Source organism: Leuciscus leuciscus (assembly GCF_965113295.1).
Source record: "Leuciscus leuciscus genome assembly, chromosome: 7".
Classification (NCBI taxonomy): Eukaryota; Metazoa; Chordata; class Actinopteri; order Cypriniformes; family Leuciscidae; genus Leuciscus; species Leuciscus leuciscus.
The window spans coordinates 15,113,248-15,136,394 of NC_138731.1; the positions used below are offsets into that span (position 1 = coordinate 15,113,248).

The 23,147-nt window shown below is 42.1% G+C and overlaps 1 protein-coding gene and 1 long non-coding RNA gene across 4 annotated transcripts in view; one reads left to right on the forward strand and one right to left on the reverse strand.

Moving 5' to 3' along the window:
- LOC309502768 (coiled-coil domain-containing protein 148-like) overlaps window positions 1-23,147 on the forward strand; it is a 142,792-nt gene that overhangs the window by 37,723 nt on the left and 81,922 nt on the right. For all 3 annotated transcript variants that reach the window (XM_082175295.1, XM_082175294.1, XM_082175296.1), the window contains one exon: window positions 13,808-13,929. In XM_082175295.1, the coding sequence (XP_082031421.1) occupies window positions 13,876-13,929 (54 nt within the window). In that variant the 5' untranslated portion in view covers window positions 13,808-13,875. The remainder of the gene's footprint in view (window positions 1-13,807; window positions 13,930-23,147) is intronic.
- On the reverse strand, window positions 47-13,798 carry LOC309502776. The gene is made up of 3 exons (XR_014207398.1): window positions 11,136-13,798; window positions 9,398-11,099; window positions 47-3,834 (listed from the first exon to the last, which is right to left on the reverse strand). It is a non-coding gene; the product is annotated as an uncharacterized lncRNA (long non-coding RNA).

The window sequence follows — 23,147 nt, forward strand, 5'->3', positions numbered from 1 at the left end:
AACTTGTAATACATTTTTTTCTCATCTCAAAGTAGACAATCAACTGGGAAAGTTTCATGGTGATATCTGCTAGTTAAAATTTTTACCCTATTCACCTGTAGTGTCTCGCCTTAAGGGAAATTTTACTTATTTTCCGCATAAATATGCTTGTAACCAATTACTTTAATATATAGTTGTACTTGTAATCACTTATCTATCATGCAAATATGTTAATTAGAATATTACATGGCCCAAACATGTATCAGGCACCAGTATTCCTGGTCTAGGAGGAATACAAAGGAGTAATGGTCATTTTGGGTCCTGACGGCCGCCATTTTGAAAATGGGGCCTTTCTTGGAGTCAAACTTTGGTAAACTTTTAGTATGTTTTTAAGTACATCTGATACTACTGTAAACCACTGAGAAACCTTTTGTTAGAATTTTTTGGGGGTCAAGCCATATTTGCAGCTGACTAGTTGCGTACATCAAAAGGTGGTCTACGCTCCCATCGCATGTCGCAACTCGCCCGCCATCTCCTCCTCTGGAGTCAGAAGCATCTGAGGTCGCTTCGAGCCATGTATGTCCCCGGTGTGCTCAACCGTGTGGCCGACGAGCCGTCACGAGCTGTGCTCCCGGGAGAATGGCGACTCCACCCCCAGGCAGTTCAGCTGATCTGGAGAGAGTTCGGGGAGGCTCAGGTAGACCTGTTTGCCTCCTCAGAGACCTCCCACTGCCAGTTGTTTTACTCCCTGACCGAGAGAACACTCGGCACGGACGCACTGGCACACAGCTGGCCCCGGGGCCTCCGCAAATTTGCATTTCCCCCAGTGAGCCTACTTGCACAGACCCTGTGCAAAGTCAGGGAGGACGAGGTCATCACGCGAGTCATTTGGCTAATCACAGTCAAGATAACGACAGCGTCTTCTTTGAAAAGCCCCTGGCTGCAGCTTTCCCGCGGATGAATTCACGTTAGTGAACATGTTTAACATTAACGTTATAATGGAAAGTAAGCTTGTCGGCTACTCAGCTAACTAAAGATCAGCAAATTGTGTTGTTAGCCTACAGTAGCTACGTTTACATGGACACAATCGGAATGAAATCAATCCGATTGATGAATCCGAACAAGGTGTTTACATGACTGATAAATAAAGTAATCGGATTGATGTGCGCGTTTATATGTCACAAGTTTCAAATCGGATCTGATGTTTTGACATGCACGAATACAGAGTTTCCCGCTTTTCGCGCATAAATATTCTCCTCTATTGGTTCTTTATTTGTTTTAAACAGCAGACGTAATATTAATTAGTCTCTGGTCATAATATAGAGCATATTAACCGTTTTGCCGTGCTGCTTATCACGCAGTAAAAATGCCCCTCCCCGCGGCCAAAACCAGTCGTCTGTGGATGACAATCCAAAACAAGGACTAGTGGGACGTTGTCCTGCTTCACTTAACAGACGCACGATTGAAATGAGAATTTTAGAATGACGGGAAACTTATTAATATGACACTTTATTCAACAGGAAGAACAGCTCGTTCCGCGCGTCATACGTCATTACTTTAATTAACTTCATCGCACATGCGCAGTCCTTTCAGTTTTGGTTTTCAATCCGACCAAGTGTTTACATGTTCTCTTGATCGGATTACAAAAGGGATAAACCACCCCTTTCAATCCGATCGAAATTTCATTCGGATCGAGCTCAATCGGATCGATTAAGGTGTTTACATGAAGGTTTTTTAGTCCGATTGAGCCGTCAATCCGATTATAAGTGTCCATGTAAACGTAGCTACTGTTAGTTCAATGTGAAGGATTTTGGCAAGGCTATCTCCTCCACTGCATTACAGTGTTAATTTCGTTGACGAATAATTTTCGTCATTATTTTCATCAACAACATTTTTCACTGACGAAACCGAGACGATAAAGTAAATTATAAAAACTAGTTTTGAATGACAAAAACTATGACGAAAATCGATTGACATTTTCGTCAACGAATAAAAACTAGACGAAAATGTTAGATAGTGACGATTTGGGAAGCGATCCATTCAAAACTGATAGTAGATGCGCACATTTGTACTGTAACGTGCTGATGTACCCAGCGGGACACGAGTTGGCATCATGTCTCATCTTTCTGTGCGCACGCACACACCCTACCCGAAGCGTGCAGCCATAGACACCTATACAGCGCGCGAGTACTGAATTGAGCTCTGTTTCGTGTCTGAATGGACAAATACACACAACATTATGTCTAAATGTCCGTTTTGGAGAGTATTCACGTAAAATATGTCGGTTATGTCTTAAACAGTTGTGAGTGTATCGGATGTGCATCAGTGCAATTCTGGATCCGCATGTCATTGGAAATGATCCGATGTCTTAAAGTGACAGTGGGTAATAAACCTAATGCGGTCTGTGTCCTTAATATTGATCAAGCAACAAAAGAAAAAGAAAAGCATTCACTGCTCGTTAATAGCTTTAATAAGGATTAATTATATTTAATTCATTTAAATATGTCTGCTTGAAAGAATAAAGAATGATGTATGCAAGTAGTTATAAAGAATGCATATATCATTAATTGAAAAGAAGACTGTGTTCTACTTTAGGAAAAGTGGTTTTATTTAATTTTAAGATATTTTTTTAACCCTAAAACAGGCAACGTGACTCACGAGTCACATAGTTTTTATTGTCTTTTTTGGGGCCTAAGAATGATTTTTTCATCAAATCCTTTTATCATTTATCACAGCCTGGTCTGTCTTGAGTATGCTGGTCACATGATTTGCTTCAAGTTTTTTGTGATAAATTAGTCAGCCTGACCTAAATCCAACATGGCTGTCAGTGGTGCAGGACATTCAGATTTTGAGGAAAGTAAATATATATTAAACTTACTTTTCTTCTGGAAAAATTATAATAATACTGCTAAAATTAATTGTGAACATTGTCTTAAAGTGCTGAAGAAGAAAATTAATTAATATGTTGTTCATGTTGTTATTTAGCACGTTTTGAAATATATGTGACTCCTGGGTCACGTTGCCTGTTTAGGGTATAAAAAAGGGATTAACTCTAATTTTGACTATCTGTGTATTTTGAGTTTTTAATTCACTATATTACAATTAAATCCTAATCTAATCATGACAAACTATATATCGTTGGAAAGGTCTAAGACTCCTAAATAGATATTCTAGCTCTGTTTTTTGTTACGAATTATGTAGGAACAGTAATAGATGGATTTATGACAAGAGTGCACCTCAAAAAATCTACATCATAACAGGAGTTCTGGCGTTTGTCACAAAAAGTCGATGCACACAATTTAATAATTGAAACTTTGGTTTTCATGCTAAAAGTTCATAATAAAACATATAATCTAGTATTTGTCAATAAAAAATGATAAAATAATATTATCCTCTAAAAAGCAGAACATATATATATATATATATATATATATATATATATATTATCCTCTAAAATATAATATTATCTTTTTATCACCTTTTTTATTACATCACATATTTTAGTAGTTATCATAAATTAGGTATCATTTGAAAGCTTACAAACTCATCCTGTGAAAACCACTTTGAAATTGAACGTTGCGTTACCATAGAAACGGTAGTCTAAATTCTTTTCTCTGGCTCCACCCCTTTTGGGCGTAATCATGTTTCAAAATTTATGATCAAAACCTTTTCTAATCTTGACAAAACATTGTCAGAAAGGTCTGAGTCTCAAGGTTTGATATTTTGTGACAGAAGTGATATTTGGACAGAAATGTATTAATTTGTTACAGCAGAATCCATACAATTAAATTCAATGGAATGTATGTCACCCGGTGGCTATTTCTGGTATTACGCCTAAACAGAATCTCATGGGAACTTCAAGTTCCCTTTCAAGGGAACTCGCGTTGCGTCGAGTTTGACGCTAGAGGAACGCTTCGCGTGATGATGTCTTGAAGCACATGTAAAATCAGCCCAATGGCGTGGCGGAACGTCAGATGCGGGTGACGTCACGTACCAGGAAACTATAAAGCCTGCTTGAAAACCAGAGAACAACAGCTTCTGTGTCTTCAGTAGCGCTCTATGTGAAATCTGTCTCTGTCTATTTATTGTTGTCTTGTCACTGAAAGCAATTATGTCCAGCGAACAGTTCAGAATGTGTGTGCATCCCTGCCCGCGTTTTATTATGGGTAGGGACACTCACATTCTGTGCATTGTTTGTTTGGGAGAGGAGCATGCCCAGTCAGCACTCGAGGGTGCTGGCTGTGTGCATTGCGAGGCGCTGTCCATGCGCTCGCTCCGATCCCGGCTGAGTTTCTTCCGGGAAGCTCGCGTTCCCCAGGGCTCGGGTCCCGCTGCTGCCGAGCTATCTCAGTCCTGGCGATCTCAGTCCTGGGGTTCGCAAATGGATCTATCAGCGGGGTCTGAGACGGGCTCTGCCCTATCTCAGCCCTTACCTGATAGACCCGATGTCTGTCATCAGGGTTCGGAAGCACGCGTTTCTTCCGCCCCGATGATAGAACAAACACTGCAATTGTCCAGTTCTGAGGAACTGGATGTTGTTAGTGTTGATGCTGAGTCTGAGGAAGCCCCACCTCAGTCTCATGCATTTGAAGAATTGCTGGATGTAGTGACAAGAGCAGTTGATAGATTATGTATTGAGTGGCCATCTGATAAACAGGACGTTCGTTCAAAAAGTAAACTTGACGAACGCTTCCTGCCCTCACGTGCACAACCACAACGCCGAAATCTGCCGTTTTTTCCCGATCTCCACACTGAGGTGTCGAGATCGTGGGAGAGACCAGTTTCTTATAGAGTTTTTAATTCACAAACCATGAATTATTCCACTATATCTGGGTATAGAGAGCATGGTTATGGGGAGATGCCGAAGGTGGAAGAGACGCTTGCGAGCTATCTCTCTCCAGCGACGGCATCTTCCCTGAAAGCTCCGGCGTTGCCTAATAAGCCCCTCAGAGTGACTTCTTCTCTGGTGGGTAGGGCTGTCCCCGACTATGGATTTTCATAGTCGAAGCAGAATCGTCATGTCTTGCCTATAGTCGACTAATAGTCGAATCATGTGTATGGGGGTGGGGCTGGGGGCGGGGCTTTAACGTTTCAAAGCCGCGATGTACAGAAAATCACACAAAGATATAGAAGAAAATGTATAAAAACCTTTTTGATCAATAAAACTAAGAAATAACATAAATAACTCCAGAAAGGCCACACTGCAGATTTGCATTTCACATGCAAATCAAATTAAATCGGCTAAATTACCTGTGCGAGCAGGCCAGCCTACAGCACAACATCGATGCACCGAAAAAATAAACAATTAATTTACTCAATTAAATTAGAACAGAATATACCTTTCTAATAGGCCTAAATAAAACTACAAAACGAAATAAATCAGAATCAAGTCACAGGATGAGGAGCAAATGTGTCTATGTCTATGGCAGCCCTGGTGGCCACTGAGAGGCACCTGTGGCTCAACCTCAGTGATATTAAAGACAAAGAGAAGAATGTTCTTCTAGATTCTCCAGTTTCCACGCTTGGTCTCTTTGGCAACGCTGTTACTGTTGCTGTTGATAAGCTTCAGGAAGCATCTAAGCAGGCAGCTGCTTTGCAAAAACTTCTCCCCCGCCGATCTTTTCACGAGGCTGCTGAGCGGGAGCAGCCTCACTCATCTAAAAAGAGCACTGAACATCGTGCAACTCAAAAACAGAGCGTGTCCTCCCGTGCTCCCCCACATAAATCACGGGGACACGGAGGACGCTCTCAAACCCAGCAGCCTTCGAGGGGTAGAACGGATCTGCGGACCGTTATTACCGCCAAGAAGGCTGCTGGGAAAAAGTCCTGACGTCCGAGGGCTCAGGACAGATGAGGGTAGTCCCCCCCGAAGTGCAGCGGTCAACACCTCTTTTTACGGTGCCCGTCTCCCTTCGGTACCCTCAGGGGACCGTTCTGCCAACCCTGCCACCTCCGGTGTTTCAGGGCGCAGCGGTCTCCGGCGAGCACATATCTCAAGGACCACCCGGAAACGTAGTGGCCTCGGGATGCCCGCCCCCTCTGAGGAGGGTGTTAGAGCAGTCCGTTCAGTCGTTCCCTGCCGGTGCGCCGTTACAGGGCGACGAACCGACTACTCAACAACAACAGAACCCAGAAATCAGTCTCGAGAGACTGGTACCTCTAGTAGAATCTTTGACAGCGTGGAAGCTACTGTCAAATGTTTCTCGTTGGGTCCTGCAGACCGTGGAAAAAGGGTATCAGATACAATTCAAGAAACGCCCACCTCGGTTTATGGGGGTCCTGCCCACAGTGGTGGGCCCCGAGCAGGTTCTGGTTATGGAACAGGAAGTAAACACTCTGTTAGAGAAAGGGGCCAAAGAATATGTACTTCCCTCCAACAGGGAAACCGGGTTTTACAGCCGGTACTTCATAGTTCCAAAAAAGGACGGGGGATTGCGTCCCATTTTAGATCTTCGAGTTCTGAACGAGTCAGTCATGCAGCTCAAGTTCAAAATGTTAACATTGAGACAAATCGTGCCACAGATCAGGTCCGAGGACTGGTTTGTCACGATAGACTTCAAGGACGCATATTTCCATATTTCCATCCGTCCGTGTCATTGGAAGTTCCTGAGGTTTGCTTTCGGGGGCAAAGCATACCAATATCGAGTTCTTCCATTCGGCCTGGCTTTATCACCCCGCACTTTCACCAAAGGCGTGGATGCAGCTCTGGGGCCACTGCGCCTCCAGGGTATTCGCATCATGAACTACATCGACGATTGGTTGATTTTAGCTCATTCGCATCAGATAGCGGTTCAACATCGAGATGTTGTTCTCGCCCATATGAAAGAGCTGGGGTTACGGCTGAAGAAGAGGCTTGCTTAGGCGTGGTTTGGGATTCAGTGTCGTTGCAGGCGCGCCTGTCACCGCCACGGATAGATTCCATCCTTGCAGCTGTGAAAAGTGTAAAGCTAGGCCAGCTACTCACTGTCAAACAGTTCCAGAGACTGTTGGGTCTCATGGCAGCAGCTTCCAACGTGATACCTTTTGGACTACTGGACATGAGGCCCCTGCAGTGGTGGCTCAGGACCAGGGGGTTTTCCCCGAGGGGCAACCCATTTCGCACAATCAAGGTCACGCGGCGATGCCTACGTGCCTTGGTTATGTGGAAGAAACCTTGGTTCCTGTCCCAGGGCCCAGTGTTGGGAGCTCCTTGTCGTCGCAAACTGCTAACGACGGATGCTTCCCTCACGGGTTGGGGAGCGATCCTGGAGGGTCGCTCATCTCAAGGTCTGTGGGAAGACCATCATCGTTCCTGGCATATCAATCGCCTAGAGATGTTAGCTGTCTTCCGGGCTCTGAGGAGCTTTATCACAGATCTCAGGGGACACCATGTGCTAGTTCATACGGACAACACTTCGGTAGTCGCCTATATAAATCACCAAGGGGGTTTGCGCTCGCGCCCATTATGCTATCTGGCACGCCATATCCTCTTGTGGTCCCAGGGGAAGTTGCTGTCTCTCAGGGCAGCATACATCCCCGGGGTCCAGAATATAGGAGCAGACACTCTGTCGAGACAGGGGCTGAGGCCCGGGGAATGGAGGCTCCACCCCGAGGTGGTGGAGCTGATATGGAGGGAGTTTGGCCAAGCACAAGTGGATCTGTTTGCGTCTCGAGAGACGTCTCACTGTCCACTTTGGTTCTCCCTCACGCATCCAGCTCCTCTGGGACTGGATGCTATGGTGCAGACGTGGCCGAGGCTACGTCTGTACGCTTTTCCCCCAGTTGCTCTGCTCCCGGGAGTTCTGGAGAGAGTTCGCAGGGACCAGGTTTGCCTGCTTCTTATAGCCCCGCGCTGGCCGGGCAGAGTATGGTTTCCCGATCTTGTGTCGCTCCTCGACGGGCCTCCTCTGGAGCTACCCGTCAGGAGGGACCTTCTGTCCCAGGCAGAGGGCTTGATATTTCACCCTCGGCCAGAACTGTGGAACCTGTGGGCTTGGCCTCTGAGGGGGCCCAGCTCATAGAGTCAGGTCTCTCAACTGAGGTTGTTGAGACCATTCTACAGTCCAGAGCTCCCTCCATGAGGAAACTTTATGCCCTGAAGTGGAGAGTATTCACTTCTTGGTGTAGTGACCGTCGGTTGGACCCAGTTAACTGCCCAGTTGGTACAGTGCTGGAGTTCCTGCAGGACCGGTTCACTGCAGGTCTGACCCCGTCCACTTTAAAGATTTATGTGGCTTAGATATAGGTGCTTACCACATTCCTTTGGGTGGAATGTCTGTGGGGAAGGACCCTCTGGTATCTCGTTTCCTTCGTGGCACCTGGAGGCTGAGGCCTGCAGTTCGCTCTAGGGTGCCACCATGGGATTTGTCCATTGCGCTGCAAGGCCTTTCCCTGGCCCCCTTTGAGCCTATTGAGGAGGTTCCCGAGAAGTTCTTAACTTTGAAAGCTCTGTTCCTCCTAGCCATTTCCTCTCTTAAGAGGATAGGGGATCTCCAAGCACTGTCGGTTGCCCCGTCATGCTTGGAGTTTGCTCCGGGCATGGTGAAAGCTTTTCTGCATCCAAGACCGGGCTATATCCCCAAGGTCCCCACTAATGTGGCCAGACCTATTATACTGCAGGCCTTCTGTCCTCCTCCCTTTCAGAATGCGGACCAGGAGACTAATAATTTGCTTTGCCCAGTCCGGGCATTAGATGCTTATGTCCACAGAGCTGCCCTGTGGCGTAAAAGTGATCAATTATTTGTGTGCTTTGGGTCCCCTAACAAGGGATCTCCAGTGTCTAAACAAAGGATGAGCAAGTGGGTGGTTGAGGCCATCTCACTTGCTTATGAAGCAGCCGGACAGCCTTCTCCTATGGCTGTCCGGTCCCATTCTTCTAGGAGTATGGCGGCCTCTAAGGCCCTTCTTTCAGGAGTTTCACTTCAGGACGTTTGTGATGCGGCGGGCTGGTCCTCACCGCACACTTTCGTCAGATTTTACTCACTGGACCTGGACTCTACACCAGGGTCTCATGTTCTGTCTTCCTAGTGCTGCTCTTCATGATTTCACACAGGACAGACATTTGTAGCTATGGTGGCGTTGGTATAGACGTTCCCCTAGCGTCAAACTCGACGCAACGCGAGTTCCCTTGAAAGGGAACGCCTCGGTTACGACTGTAACCTCGGTTCCCTGAAGAGGGAACGAGCGTTGCGTCACCTTGCCATATCTCCTTCATGCCTGTCAGCGGCTACTTCAGACTTTTACGAAGCTGTTGTTCTCTGGTTTTCAAGCAGGCTTTATAGTTTCCTGGTACGTGACGTCACCCGCATCTGACGTTCCGCCACGCCATTGGGCTGATTTTACATGTGCTTCAAGACATCATCACGCGAAGCGTTCCCCTAGCGTCAAACTCGACGCAACGCTCGTTCCCTCTTCAGGGAACCGAGGTTACAGTCGTAACCGAGGAGTTTTGTGATATCAACTTCAAATTTGGAACAAAACATGGTTAGATATATGGCTTTGATTTTATATTAATTTTAGAGTAAAAAATATTTTGGGAAAAAGATATTTTATATAAAAGAATATTAAGTACAGTATATTTGATTTACTGTAAATTTAAACTTCCATAACTTTTTCATACTTTCATTTTTTTAAGTGCTTTCACTTCAGCAATAATCTGCAGAGTGTTTTCTTTAAAACAAGACCAAACTTAGGTCTACACCCAAAAGCATTCTTGAATTACAGCCATTTAAGTTTGAATAGTGCATTTTAATGTCCATTCTCAAAAAGGGGGTGACAGTTAAGGGGTTAAAGTACCATTTTTATGGTAACGCAGGGTCCGATTTCAAAACAGTTTTCACAGGCTGAATCTGAGTTTGTAAGCTTTCGAATTATATATAATTTGTCAACATTAGATCAGGAGAAGTATAGGATATAATTGTTTTAAACATGCAATGGCAGTTACAGTTATAGATTTGGTCCTTTTTTTATACCCTAAACAGGCAACGTGACCTGGGAGTCACAACTCATCAAATCCAAAATATATCAAATATTTCAAAAATTCTTTTGGATATGTTTTACTTTAAGTCCAGATGATATAAAAAATTACATGAAATTATTTTTTGCTTATCATTTTCTACTCTTGCCTGTTTAAGGGTTAAGTCACAGTAGTTAAATCTGTATCTGTATTGCATGTTCAAACTTTAAAATCAATTATTTTGATTATTTTGATTATAGATTATTTAGTTGTTATAAAATGAGTCACCTTTTTCAGACCTTCTGAGTTTGCAGGTATGAAACATATACAGAAAGATAATACAAATATAATTTCACTCACCAAGCCTGTCACTTGAAGCAAATATCCATCCCTTCTTAAATGTCCGCGCCATCGAGCGCGTTGGGCCGTTTAGTGAAACTGACGCAAATAACAGTTTAAATAACTTACTTCTGATATAAACATTTAGATTAAATATGCCATTCAAATTAATGGAGTTAAACACTTAAACATGAAATCATTACTGAGAAGTTACAAAAAATGTTATATTCAAATTCAATCAATAGAAATATTTGTTGTGGATGCAATGTTTTTGAACACTTTTCCTGTGGCATGCTGTGTTTTAATGTTTTAACCACAGAGATAATTGCTTATCATGATAATACCAGATTGTCTGAGAAAATAGTTTCGTGCAAATAATGCCCAAGGCCTATCTGTTTCCATTAAAAATATAAATCAATAAAAATTTTCTCTGAAATGTATTTTACACTATTTGATTTATGTATTCAAAAACAAGGCAAGGATAGGCAACTACATGATTTTTATTAATGTAATGTGCCTTGTACCGTTAAACGTTATCACGTGGATGAATAATCATATGCAAATGATATGTAGATGAGGATCTGCATAGTAAAACTAGGCGTTGTAAGCTCCATATATGGATATTTCGGGGAGGAGAAGCATTTGCGCACAATCTTCCGCTGACTGGGATTTATAAAGTGAATTCTGCGCAGTTTCTGGCGTACGCACGTACACTTTTAGTAAGGTTCTTACGCACAGTTTTATAAATGACGCGGAGGTTCTAGGTGACTTACCCCCAGAGGTACTTAACACCATCACTTCTGCGCAAGCACCGTCTACGAGACGTGCGTACGCCTTGAAGTGGAACCTGTTCGTCGAGTGGTGTTCCTCTCGCAGAGAGGACCCCCGAAGATGTTCGATAGGGTCAGTGCTTTCCTTCTTGCAGCAAGGGTTGGAGCTGTCTCCCTCCACCCTCAAAGTGCATGCTGCCGCTATTTCAGCATATCATGACCACATAGATGGCAAAACAGTAGGAAAGCATGACCTGGTCGTCAGGTTCCTTAGGGGGGCGAGACGATTAAATCCTCCTTGTCCCCCCTCCATACCCTCTTGGGATCTTTCCCTGGTGCTTCGAGCACTTCAGGATGCTCCCTTTGAGCCTTTGCAGTCAGCACACTTAAAGGGATACTCCACTTTTTTTGGAAATAGGCTCATTTTACAACTTCCCCAGAGTTAAACAGTTGAGTTTTACCGTTTTCGAATCTATTCAGCCGAACTCCGGGTCTGGCGGTGCCACTTTTAGCATAGCCTAGCATAGATCATTGAATCGGACAGGACCATCACTGTCACTTTTTACCCAGCCATCACAGTGGCGGGACTAATACCACACCGACCAACTGTCACATACTGCTTGTACAACGTCAACAGATGGCAACAACAAGCATAATAACTAGGGATCGGCCGATATTTTTAGTGCTGATGCCGATACCGATTTTTTTTCATCAGCCTTAGCCGATGACCGATACGGGCTGCCGATTTTCTTGGGCCGATATTTGTAGCCGATACTGCTTTTGCTCACTCAATTTACATCATAAAAATCAAGCGTAGCGTTAGTTCTGGCAGGTCACGTTAGTCAAGCTCGCATCAGCTGACCCTCAGCTGATCCACATCTACCTATAGGAATACGACGCCTATCACCGTATACATATAAGCTGCTTCAGTATTATCAGCAGCTATCGCGTTTCTCAGGAGCTAATTACCCTCCTCCATCCCCAGCTCCTCCTCTCGTCAGTCAGGATTTGGCATTCTGATTCCCTTCGAATCAGAATAAATTCTCGAATTATGTCGTACTTTTAAAATCTTGAATTAATGATATCTGCAATACATTCATGTTGGTTCTGTTCTGTTTACCCCAAGGGGGGTTATTGCTGCTCTCCCTGCTCTTATCCATGCTAGGCTGCATGGATGCGCAGGGAGTTCTCGCCCAGAACGGAACCATACCGCCAATCCAAATTGTATGCTAATTGTCAATCATATATGACGATAGTGGTCCTGACAGAAATGACACAATGATGATAACAAATGTTACAAGTCTCAATAAAAAAAAAGAACATTTATTGAACTTTAAAAAACAATATTTGAGAAATATTAAAAACATGTGAGGTAGAACAAGTAAAAAAAAAAAAAGTTCAGTGCTGAAAATACTGAAAATAAATATTTAAGCATAATTCAAATTCTGAAAATAAATTCAGAAAATTAATATTTAAGCATAAATAAAATAATTTGACTGGAACATGTTATTCTGTATAGTTGTCTGATATATGTAATCGTGATCTCCATTTTAAATAAAACAAAAACGATTTTAAACCAAATAGATTCTAAGTTTATTATGAATTAGGGACGGTTCACATATCGCGTCTAAAAACGTGTGGAAAGCACGCCCGTGCCGCTTTCTCCTTTCTACAAGCGCTTGCGCTCCCGTGGCGTCTGCCTGCTAAAAAACTATCGGCGAACGCAGCAGCCGCGTATCGGCCGATGCCGATACACGTAAAAGCCGCAAATATCGGCCCGATATATCGGCCGACCGATATATCGGTCGATCACTAATAATAACGGAACAAAATAATTTAAAACAAGAGCCAGAGCAAATACTTTATAATCTATTGATATTTTTTATATAGAAACAACACAGAAACAAACGATCTGTGAAATTAGTGATCTGTGAAACACTTTCGCGGATATTCCGTATCATAACGAGCAAAGCGTCTCAACTGAAAAAAAAAATGCTGCTCTGCTAAAACGCTCCCAAGCACCCACAGATAGGTGTTTTCAGCAGATGGTGGACACACGGCCTAATTCAGCAAGCAGTAGCGCTTCTTCCTCCCGCCAGTTCGGATTTCTTTTGGAATCCATGGTGGCTGATTATATCATAAAATCTAGTTTATACATAGGCAGGTCAGTTAACAGCACACCGGTTTAAAATTTGTATTTAAGACATGGTGGAAAATGTGTTTCTCTTTCATTTCCAATGTGTACATCATAATGTATTCTCTTGAAAATTATTTGTCAAATGTGTGTTGAATGTAAACTCCTCATAAGAATTTCACCATTCAATGGGAATTTATCTGAGAATATTCTTAAATAAGGAAATCTATTCAGTGATTGGTCAATGCCTATGTCATCATCCAAAATCCTGTTTGTGGCACAGCAAAGTGTTGTGAATCATCTCGGAGACTGACACTTTAGTCCTACACATACATTTTGACTGAGATGCTTGACAACTAACTTTTAAGAGCAGCTTTGAGCCAAGAATTATCGCATCATAATCGAATCGTGAGGTGCGTGGTGCAAATATGGTGCAAATAAGTGTGTGTCTATTATGAGACTGCTTATACCTCTGCTGCCTACAATATCACTTCTCTACAGACATTCATGAATCGTACAGTTTTGTATTGTTCTGTGCACAGACTATAAATATAAATTCAGATATAAACTATGAGCTGATTAATTGACTACAATTTACTAATTAATTACATATGCAATCTTTTGTTTATTGTATGTTTTTGAATCACCTAGAAAAGTTGTCTCGAAGAATACAAGTGGGTCTGGGACACTCAAAATGCGAACTGATCCATTATGAGCAAATGCGGGCCATGCTAGAGGCAAAACGCCTCTCCTCTCAGCTCTCTCAACAGAAGGTAATGAATGTGTTTTGCTTTTTTGATTGCATACCTGTGTTAATTTCTATGATAGCAAATAGATAAATAATAGAAGTGCAATTAAAAATTAATGATAAAGCTTTCATGGATTGTGATGTTTCATCATCCTTTATGAGAGTTGTTAAAGTTTCAAGGGGTTTCAAAGACCAGGGACCGTATGTATAAAGCCACTCAGGGTAAAATTTTAGCCTTAAGTGTGTCAAATATCTAAGAATGATGTAATTTTACCCTTAGTCCTACACTTAAGAATAAGTTTGATTCATAAAGGTTCCTAAGTGTTAAGACTTAGTCTCAGCTCCTAAATTATTTAAGAGTGCTGGAGAGGTATCATAACCTAGTTAGCAGTAGCAAAATGGCAGCAGAGAGGAGGAGACCACACACTTTCCAACAAAGATATAATGTATTATGTATATGTATATTATGTTATGTATATTTATGATATGATGACAGGGAGTTGATAAAATTATACATTCTTGATTGTAAAGGTATTCTTTTTTGTAAATGACCTTGCAAGAAATGTAATAACTTCTGCAGTAATGAAAGTAAAAATGAGGCAGTGAAGAATGCTCACCTCACAAGGTGAGGACTTGTGCCCATTAGTTCACAGTAAGCAGAGTCTTAAATAGCACACTGTGGCACTAACCACACCAAACATGCAGTAGTGGTAAAAAGTTGTGTGAAGGTTTTTTGACCTTACAAGTTTGCTTAAACCATCAACACATGGGGAAAATATTTTATTTTATTTTTATTAAATTAAAATAACAAAGGAAGAACAAAACACTAAACTTAGTGAAGGTATGTATCTGACAAAATTATTTGGCAAAAAAAGAAGGCAAACTACAGCTACAGGTTCTACTTCTGTCAGCACTAAGAATCAGTCTTAGACTTTGCTGAAAGTTGCTTTTAGCTTCTTTATAAAAGTCTCATACTTAGGGCTGTGACGGTGGCAGTTTTTTTAACTACCAGCAGTGGCGCGGTGGTTGGGGGGTTGTTTTGAAAAAAAATAAAAAAATAAACGAGGCTCAAACATCCATTTCGTAACTGACATGCGTGTTTATTTGAGCAATTCCGTCAAAGAAACAACATACTTCAGCCTGTAAAGCATTGAAATAAATATCAGTAAATAATGGTAACTTAAATAGGCTAATAAACAAAGTTAAATATTAAAAAAAAACATTTGTTTTATATTTCCACACAAAGACGCGTCATATAGCCTACCGTTCTTCACTTTGAGAGGGATGTGGGACACGAGCAGGAAAGAGACCATCAATCTCTTTTCTGATATCATGTTTTCTACATGTTGTAAAAGGTCTGAAGAGCAAATTTTATCTTCCACAAGGGCAAGGCACTTAGGCTATGTTTGATTTTATGCTGCCAGAGAAAGCAAAACTAAAATCACCCGCGTGTGTGAAATGCGGTTTACAAATAAACTTGATGCGCCTTACCATGTCTAATAACAAGAACTGTGTTAAAAAGTATTTGACGGGCAAGTAAAAAGGTAGGCTATCTGTCCTACAGCGTTTTTCTACTTTACCACAGTAAAGAATGCGAATATATAATAGGCGTAATTAAAAGCGAACCAAGAAAGAAACATTTATAATCCCCTTCGAAAATGGTTGAGACGTGAGTGAAGATTTGGGAAAGAAACAAGAGATTCCATGTCCAGTGGAATAACTATAGAATATTGTTCAATTTGCTCATAATTGGGTGACCAGATCGCAAACCAGAATACAAAGCTTAAATTTATGGGCTCATGCACAACTCTCTCATTCGTTATGAATCCAAATGTTTCCATGGCTGCGATGTAACATTTAATTGCTAACCTATGCTAACCTATATTGCTAAATGTTACATTAGACATAATCTCCTATTACTAAATTGCACTATATTATATTAAGAAAGTTTACCATTTAGCAGGGGAAATTTCAGACTTTAAACAAATAACCATTTAAATGTTTAGGACGTTTGCCTTAAAAGAATGTACAGGGATACTTCAGATATAAACTCGCTAGGTAATGTTTTTTCATAAAAATCTGATGATATCCTATTAGTTCAATAAAATGTGAAGGAATACCAATATGGCAGCGTGGTGGCTTCATTTTTTATTACATCATGGGCAATCCAGTCATTTATATAGATCAATGATTATAGTATGTAAGAATGAAACTATCGAGTTAAACATGACATAAATTAATATTAAACTCAATGTACTATTAAAATTGATTTCTGGACATTGTAATGTTTTTTTCTGCAATTGTATTTGGATTTATATGATGAAAGGGAGTTTATAAAATGAAACAGGCTTGATCGTCAAGGTATTCTTTTTGTAGCTAATTTTGTAAGAAATTTGATAACTTCTCCCACTCTACAAGTCAATGCTCAGACTGCAGTAATAAAAAAAATAAAAATAAAAAAAATAAAAAAAATTTGCCAACTAGAAAAAAGCAGCAGTGCACCAGTGATTACTTGTGCCCATCAATCCACAGTAAGCAGGGATATTTGTTTTTAATAACGGTATAAGTTCTCTTAAAGCATCAAAATATGAGGAAAATATTTTATATGTTAGAAATATGCTAAATATTAGACAGGGCCGGTTCTAGACATTTGGAGGCCCTTGGCAAATTTATGTTGGAGGCCCCCTCACCACACCCCTGCTAATAAAAAGCACTCATAATTACTAACCTTTTTAATTTTACAACATTTGTTATTAAAATTTGTATATTTTTATTGATATGTCCATATTATTCAAACTTAAACTTAGTGATCTCTTATTTGTTTGTTGAGGACGCTACCTTTTTTTCAGTAATTTGTTCAGTACTTTATTTACAGTTCCTGGACATGACTTCAGTAAATGATCAGTGCTTTTGTAATATTTTTCCTAGCTGGGTATGGATATGATTTCCCCCTCCTATTGGACCAATAGATATCGCAGTGCACTACACAACTGCTAGATGGAAGTGAGAGACAAACTTCTAAGCAGACATTAATTTATTTGTAAAAGTCATTGCTTATTTGTATTATATATAATTTAAAGCTCGAAGCTCACACTGCACTGTAAAAAATCCAACTTACAAAACGTAAGTATGACAAATTCAGTTTTTAAAGTTTATTCAACTATTTAACATGAAAAAAGTTGAGAAAAGTTGAGATAACTCAAACACGTAAGTTGAGAAAACTCAAAAATGTCCTGCAGCTGGTTGCCTTAAACTTTTAAGTTTTCTCAACGTGTTTTTTTTTTTTTTACAGTGTGCTATTTTGAACCAATAACCAGAACAAAAAGCAGTTGAAGGTTGACGTGCATAATTCAGTTATTTATCTGACTCCAATATAATTAATCTGACTACAATATAATTAACCTGACTCCATTTAAGTGGCAGTTATTCTTTAACCTCTTAGGTAAACGTCTTTCTCAGAACTGATAGGAAAACATAGGATTTAACATGAACGTTGTATAACAAAAGTTATAAAAGGAAAGATTCTCAAAGCCTTTAAAGCAGGCAAAGTTATTTATTAAGTTACATGTTTAAATATACAGACAGTAGAATGGAACAACATACTGTTTAGAAAACTCAGTTGTAACAAATAATGCACTGCTGTGCAGAAGAGGCTGTAAAAGCCTTTCTCATAGTGAGGTTACGCACTGGAGTGCGGGAGTGGCAGGGTTAAAGCCTTTCTCTAGATCAACAGTTACCAAACCAAAAGATGAACCAAATGGGTGGTGATCAAGAGGGGGAAAAGAACATTAACATATTCTCCTCAATGCATGTTTATGGAATAGTACCTAGATTGTACATTAGGATACTTTAATATCTCTATTAAGTTCACCACCTTTCATTTCAGTTCTTTAAGCTGTCAGTTGAGACCACACATGGCATAGTTACATGTTGAAACACACTAGTAAATAAACAGTATAGTTGAAAGCACATGTGCTGTGAAGCACAATGGTACAGATGTGTCATTGAGGTGCAAACGACTCTGTCTCTCCTGACAGAACCATCCGTTGCCTGGAGTGTCCCAACAGTCCTCAATCATCATATTGATGAATCCCTTGCACTAGATAGACATTAGCATACTGTGATGATTAATTCACATGTATTCACAAGGACTAGGGCAGTAAAGAGTTCTACCCATATTCACTCAGCCCTACAATAAATATAACAACAGTATTTAGGATTTGAAAACTGAAATTACGTATTATATTAGAGCCGTAATGTAACCATCAGCAGAATTTAGAAGATAAAGACAGTTGACATAGTTTATATTTTTTGAAATATTAAAAATGTTCTAGTGTGTTTGCTCTTTGACTTTAAATTCAAAGCTCTTTACTTTTACTTTAGTATTTTGCTAGTCAGCTCCCGACGTGGTATCATTCATTGTACGTGCGAATTAAAAGTGTGTATATATATATATGAATCACGTTGTCTGCGTTCGCTCGAACTGCCGATGAAATTTTGCGTTTCTGCATTAGTTTCTGGTTTCTCATAAAAGCGGAATCATTTCAAATGAACTCCATTTTTTTTTACAGGATAATACAACAAATAATATCGTTTACATGTAGCACTTCTGTGTGGTATAAGACTCTCTCGCTCTCTCTTTGAGTGTGTGAGAAACACTGAGCCCTCTCAGCAAAGCGAAGGCGAGTCTGGCGCCTCACACTGGTGTTTACTGTGCGTCAAATACACTGCATTCATTGGGATGAACTGAAATGGTCCACTTTACAAATCGCTTGTCAGAGAACGGAACTCTCAAGCGCTCAGTCAGTGTTTGGCGAGTGAAAATATATCTGTGAGTACCAGTTCCAGATTGTAGAGGTAGTTCCTCATAGGGATGGAATGATTACCGGTTTCATGATAAACTACGATAAAATGTCCTGATGTCACGGTTTCCCTGGTTCCTGGTTCCCCAATTCCCAGAATCCTCTTTGGCGCACCTGCACTCACTTTCTCCGGATTAATAATCACTGTAACGACAATGACTATGACATGCGGTCACATGCTGTTCAAATTAGTAAATCCTGATCTCCAAGTCTGCTTGAACGGTCAAAATTGCATCTTTGTGGCTCCCCCGAGGGACATTTGAGTCACATAAGGAAACCCTGTTTTCTTAGAATCCCCTCTAAAACCCCCATTTCAGCTCTGGACTCCCTGTGACTCTTACAACCTCACAGACTCGTGACATTCCAGAACACACACACACGTACACACACACACACACACACACACACACCAACATCCTTTTGTGTTTAACTTAAAATGTGTGTAACTCAGACTGGTATCTGAATTTCCTGTATGTATGTGTGATTAATGTTGTGTTGATCATACAGTTATGATCTTCGAGTGTTTGGATCTGAAATGTAATTTTGAAGAATGTTCTCCCAGTAGAATCGCATCCCGTAACCCGAGCTCATTGGCAGGTCATAAAATTTGACCACAGAGCTATCCAGCCCTATGCATGAGATAACAGGGTCGCAACATTCCAACACACACACACATACAAACACACTCTGGACTGTGAAACAGAAACCCCCTACAGAAAAGGACTTTTACCCATAAAGTCACTCCTAAAGGTACTAAATATATAAATTTGTGTGTTAAGAGGTGTGTGTAACCCATAGGAAAGCATATGTCCTATTTGTGACCTTAATAGAACTGCTATTGCCTATACAAATGCATAATAATGTATCGTTGCATGGCTACAACGCCTAGATTCTATTTTTGATATCTCTGTAATCCTCTCCAGCTAACGGAGTTGAATTCCAATAACAGAATTCAGTGATGCGCATTGTTTTATAAGTTCATATGTCTGGAGAAAATCCTCTCCAGTTAAAGTCAATCATGACTCATTCGAGTGGGCGTGTCTAACCGGACAAAGGAATCTTCCCGCTCGAAAAATCTCGACAGCTGATTCGTCCTACACGAAGGAGGGGACGGCACCTGGGACACTGATAAAAGTCCAAAATCTCTTCTCTTCGCTCTCTCATCCTTCCGCTTCCAACTCAACTTCTTCTCCCCGGCGCAGCGCTTCTCCAAGGAACATCTGAAGGAGGCCCTGGCCTTCTCCATCGAACGAACCCATGTTCGAGTCGTAACAGCCGGTCTTTGCAACTAAGATTTCCAGCCTCTCCCATCCCGGGAGACGAATCTGAACTTTCTCGGTAACGTTAAATTCAAGTGAGCCTTTACATCGTTTTGCGAAACGACCCAGAAGACAAAGCTAGACGCAAACCAGCCGGACACGCGCACGCGCGCGTCCCCTTTTCAGCATCACACTGAAAGAGTACCACAACTCGCAAGTATATTGATTCCTATAAAAGCTGTTCCAGGTGTCTAGGTCTTAGGTCTGTGATTTAAGTTACCCTCTATCTTCCCTCTATATCTTTCTTTCTTTCATTTCATGTTTTTGTTCGGTTAAATGTTTATTCGTTTGTTTGCATTTTTACGTACGTTTATGTTTGTAGTTTATATAATCTCTAGCGTGTGCCATTTTATTAATAAACCCATTTATACTTTTAACTGTCTCTGTGTTTGAAAACCCACTTTTTATAAAGTCAATGAAACAAAAGATCTATAAAGCTACAGGCTCTATATTATAAAACTACTTTGAGTAGTTTTAATTTATAAACCCAAAGAGGTTTTGTCTTCGTGGCCAGAAGACAAACTCTCTTGGAGTTTTGTAGACAGGAATACTTCTTCTTAACTGTAATGATCAGACAGTACAGAACGAGGCATTTCCTATAATTGATAAAGTAAATGCATATGCGATTTATGAATTATGACCATGCGTTATAAATATTAATATTGCCAAAATTCCCTATATTCTTGAGCTAATTCGCATTAACCCAGAGGCATTTATTCTTACATCACACACACCTGTTCATCATCAATTACCTCATCAGCCAACTCATAAAACACTCACTGTGATTTCAGTCCTTGTCAAGCCTCCAACAGGAACTGATCTTATTCCGTTCTATCCTGAACCATTGCTTCCTAGATGTAACACTAACCTTTGTGACTGTTCTGCTGTCTTCAGATCTGATCTCTGATGTCTGTGATTCAGCGTTCTCCTGAGTTTCCAAATCCTCGTCGAAACCGATTGACTCCGATCACATCTGATAGAACCTTGCACTTTGTCACCTGTAAATAAAGTTGTGTTTGAAGTTCATATACCTCGATCTCCGTGCCTGACTCCTGGCAGAAGGCTTGACCTTAAAAAAGAAAGAGATGCAGAACCCCACGGAATCCACTATGTTCAACCAGAACGGTAGGACTCTGGAGGAATTAGCTGAATTTTACCTTCACCTTTACCAGGATGGGAGCTGGGATGAGGACTTCCTTCAACAGCAGTTCTGGAGCGGGTTAGACGATCCACTCGCCCAGATACTGCTGTTAGATGATCTCAACCTACCTCTCCTCAAATTCATTGACCGCACGTTGTGGGTGTGTGGTTCCTCACTCACTGTGGGAGACATCCAGTCTGATCTCCACGTCCAATCCGCTTACCTTGTCAGCCCAGCCAAACCCAGGCATCAAGTCAGCCCAAGCAGGCCCGGAAAGGTAACGGTCCTTCACCGCTCCGGACCCGTAGCTGAGATCACCTGGCCTAGGTCACGGAAGCTTATTTCAAACAGTGCTGATCTGGTGTCTAAAGTGTTTGACCCACCTTGGATGTCCGTCCGGGGAGCTCTCAAGTTTGTTCCACGTCCCACCAGATCCGCTGATCCAGTCACCTGCACTTCACGCCAGTCCAGCCGAGCCTGCACTTCACGCCAGTCCAGCCGAGCCTGCACTTCACGCCAGTCCAGCCGAGCCTGCGACTGAGAACGTCATGCCCGCCGAGCCTGTTCCTGAGTCCAGTTCCGAATAAAGAAGTCGCCTGCCCTGTCGAGCAAGAGCCAGAGCCAGTCTTCGAGCAAAAGCAAGAGCCAGTCTTCGAGCAAGAGCCAGAGCCAGAGCCAGTCTTCGAGCAAGAGCCAGAGCCAGAGCCAGTCTTCGAGCCAGAGCCATATACCTGTATAACTGCTAGGGGGACCGCGGAGGTCTCTCTGACGCGGTTCCCCAGTGCCGCCATGGTCACCTGAAGAAACGTCTCCGCCATGGCCGCCCGAAGGGTCGTCTCCGGAATGGCCGCCCGAAGGGTCGTCTCCGCCATGGCCGCCCGAAGGGTCGTCTCCGCTATGGTCCCCTGACCAGCCTGCTTTGCCATGGCCACCTCCTCAGCCTGCTCCGCCTGACCGGCCAGCTTCGCCATGGCCACCTCCTCGTCCTGCTCTGCCGTGGTCGGCGATGTCATCCTGGAGTCTCCTGTCTGTAGTCACCCTGTTCACCCTCTGGTCACGGACTCCAGGATGCCCACCCTCCCTCCCTCCCTCCCTCCCTCCCTCCCTCCCTCCCGTCCTCCCTCCCTCCCTCCCGTCCTCCCGTCCTCCCGTGTTCTGCCTTTTACGGCGCTGTTCGTGCCTAGTGGGGGGGGAGGTAATGTCACGGTTTCCCTGGTTCTCCTTGGCTCTGTCATACACTACAATTCCCAGAATCCTCTTTGGCGCACCTGCACTCACTCTCTCCGGATTAGTAATCACACACACCTGTTAATCATCAATTACCTCATCAGCCAACTCATAAAACACTCACTGTGATTTCAGTCCTTGTCAAGCCTCCAACAGGAACTGATCTTATTCCGTTGTATCCTGAACCATTGCTTCCTAGATGTAACGTATACCATCTTGAGAAACACTAACCTTTGTGACTGTTCTGCTGTCTTCAGATCTGATCTCTGATGTCTGTGATTCAGCGTTCTCCTGAGTTTCCAAATCCTCGTCGAAACCGATTGACTCCGATCACATCTGATAGAAAGAAGATAAGGATTAACGAACTGAGACTGTGTTGTTTCAACATTCCTGAAGTTATCTGGCTTACCTGCTGCTATCCCCGTGCCGAGAGATCTTCACAGAATCTGCACCTGAATTCACATACTCACCTTGCACTTTGTCACCTGTAAATAAAGTTGTGTTTGAAGTTCACTTACCTCGCTCTCCGTGCCTGACTCCTGACACCTGATGGTTAGTATTACCGTTTACAATTTAATTATCACGGAAACCGTGTTCGATTATTGCGATTTTGAAAACTTGCGGTAAATCCTGTCCAGGCAGCATCAGTCTGACGCAGCCGCAGCATGCAACGTTGTTTGTTTGTTTTTTTATA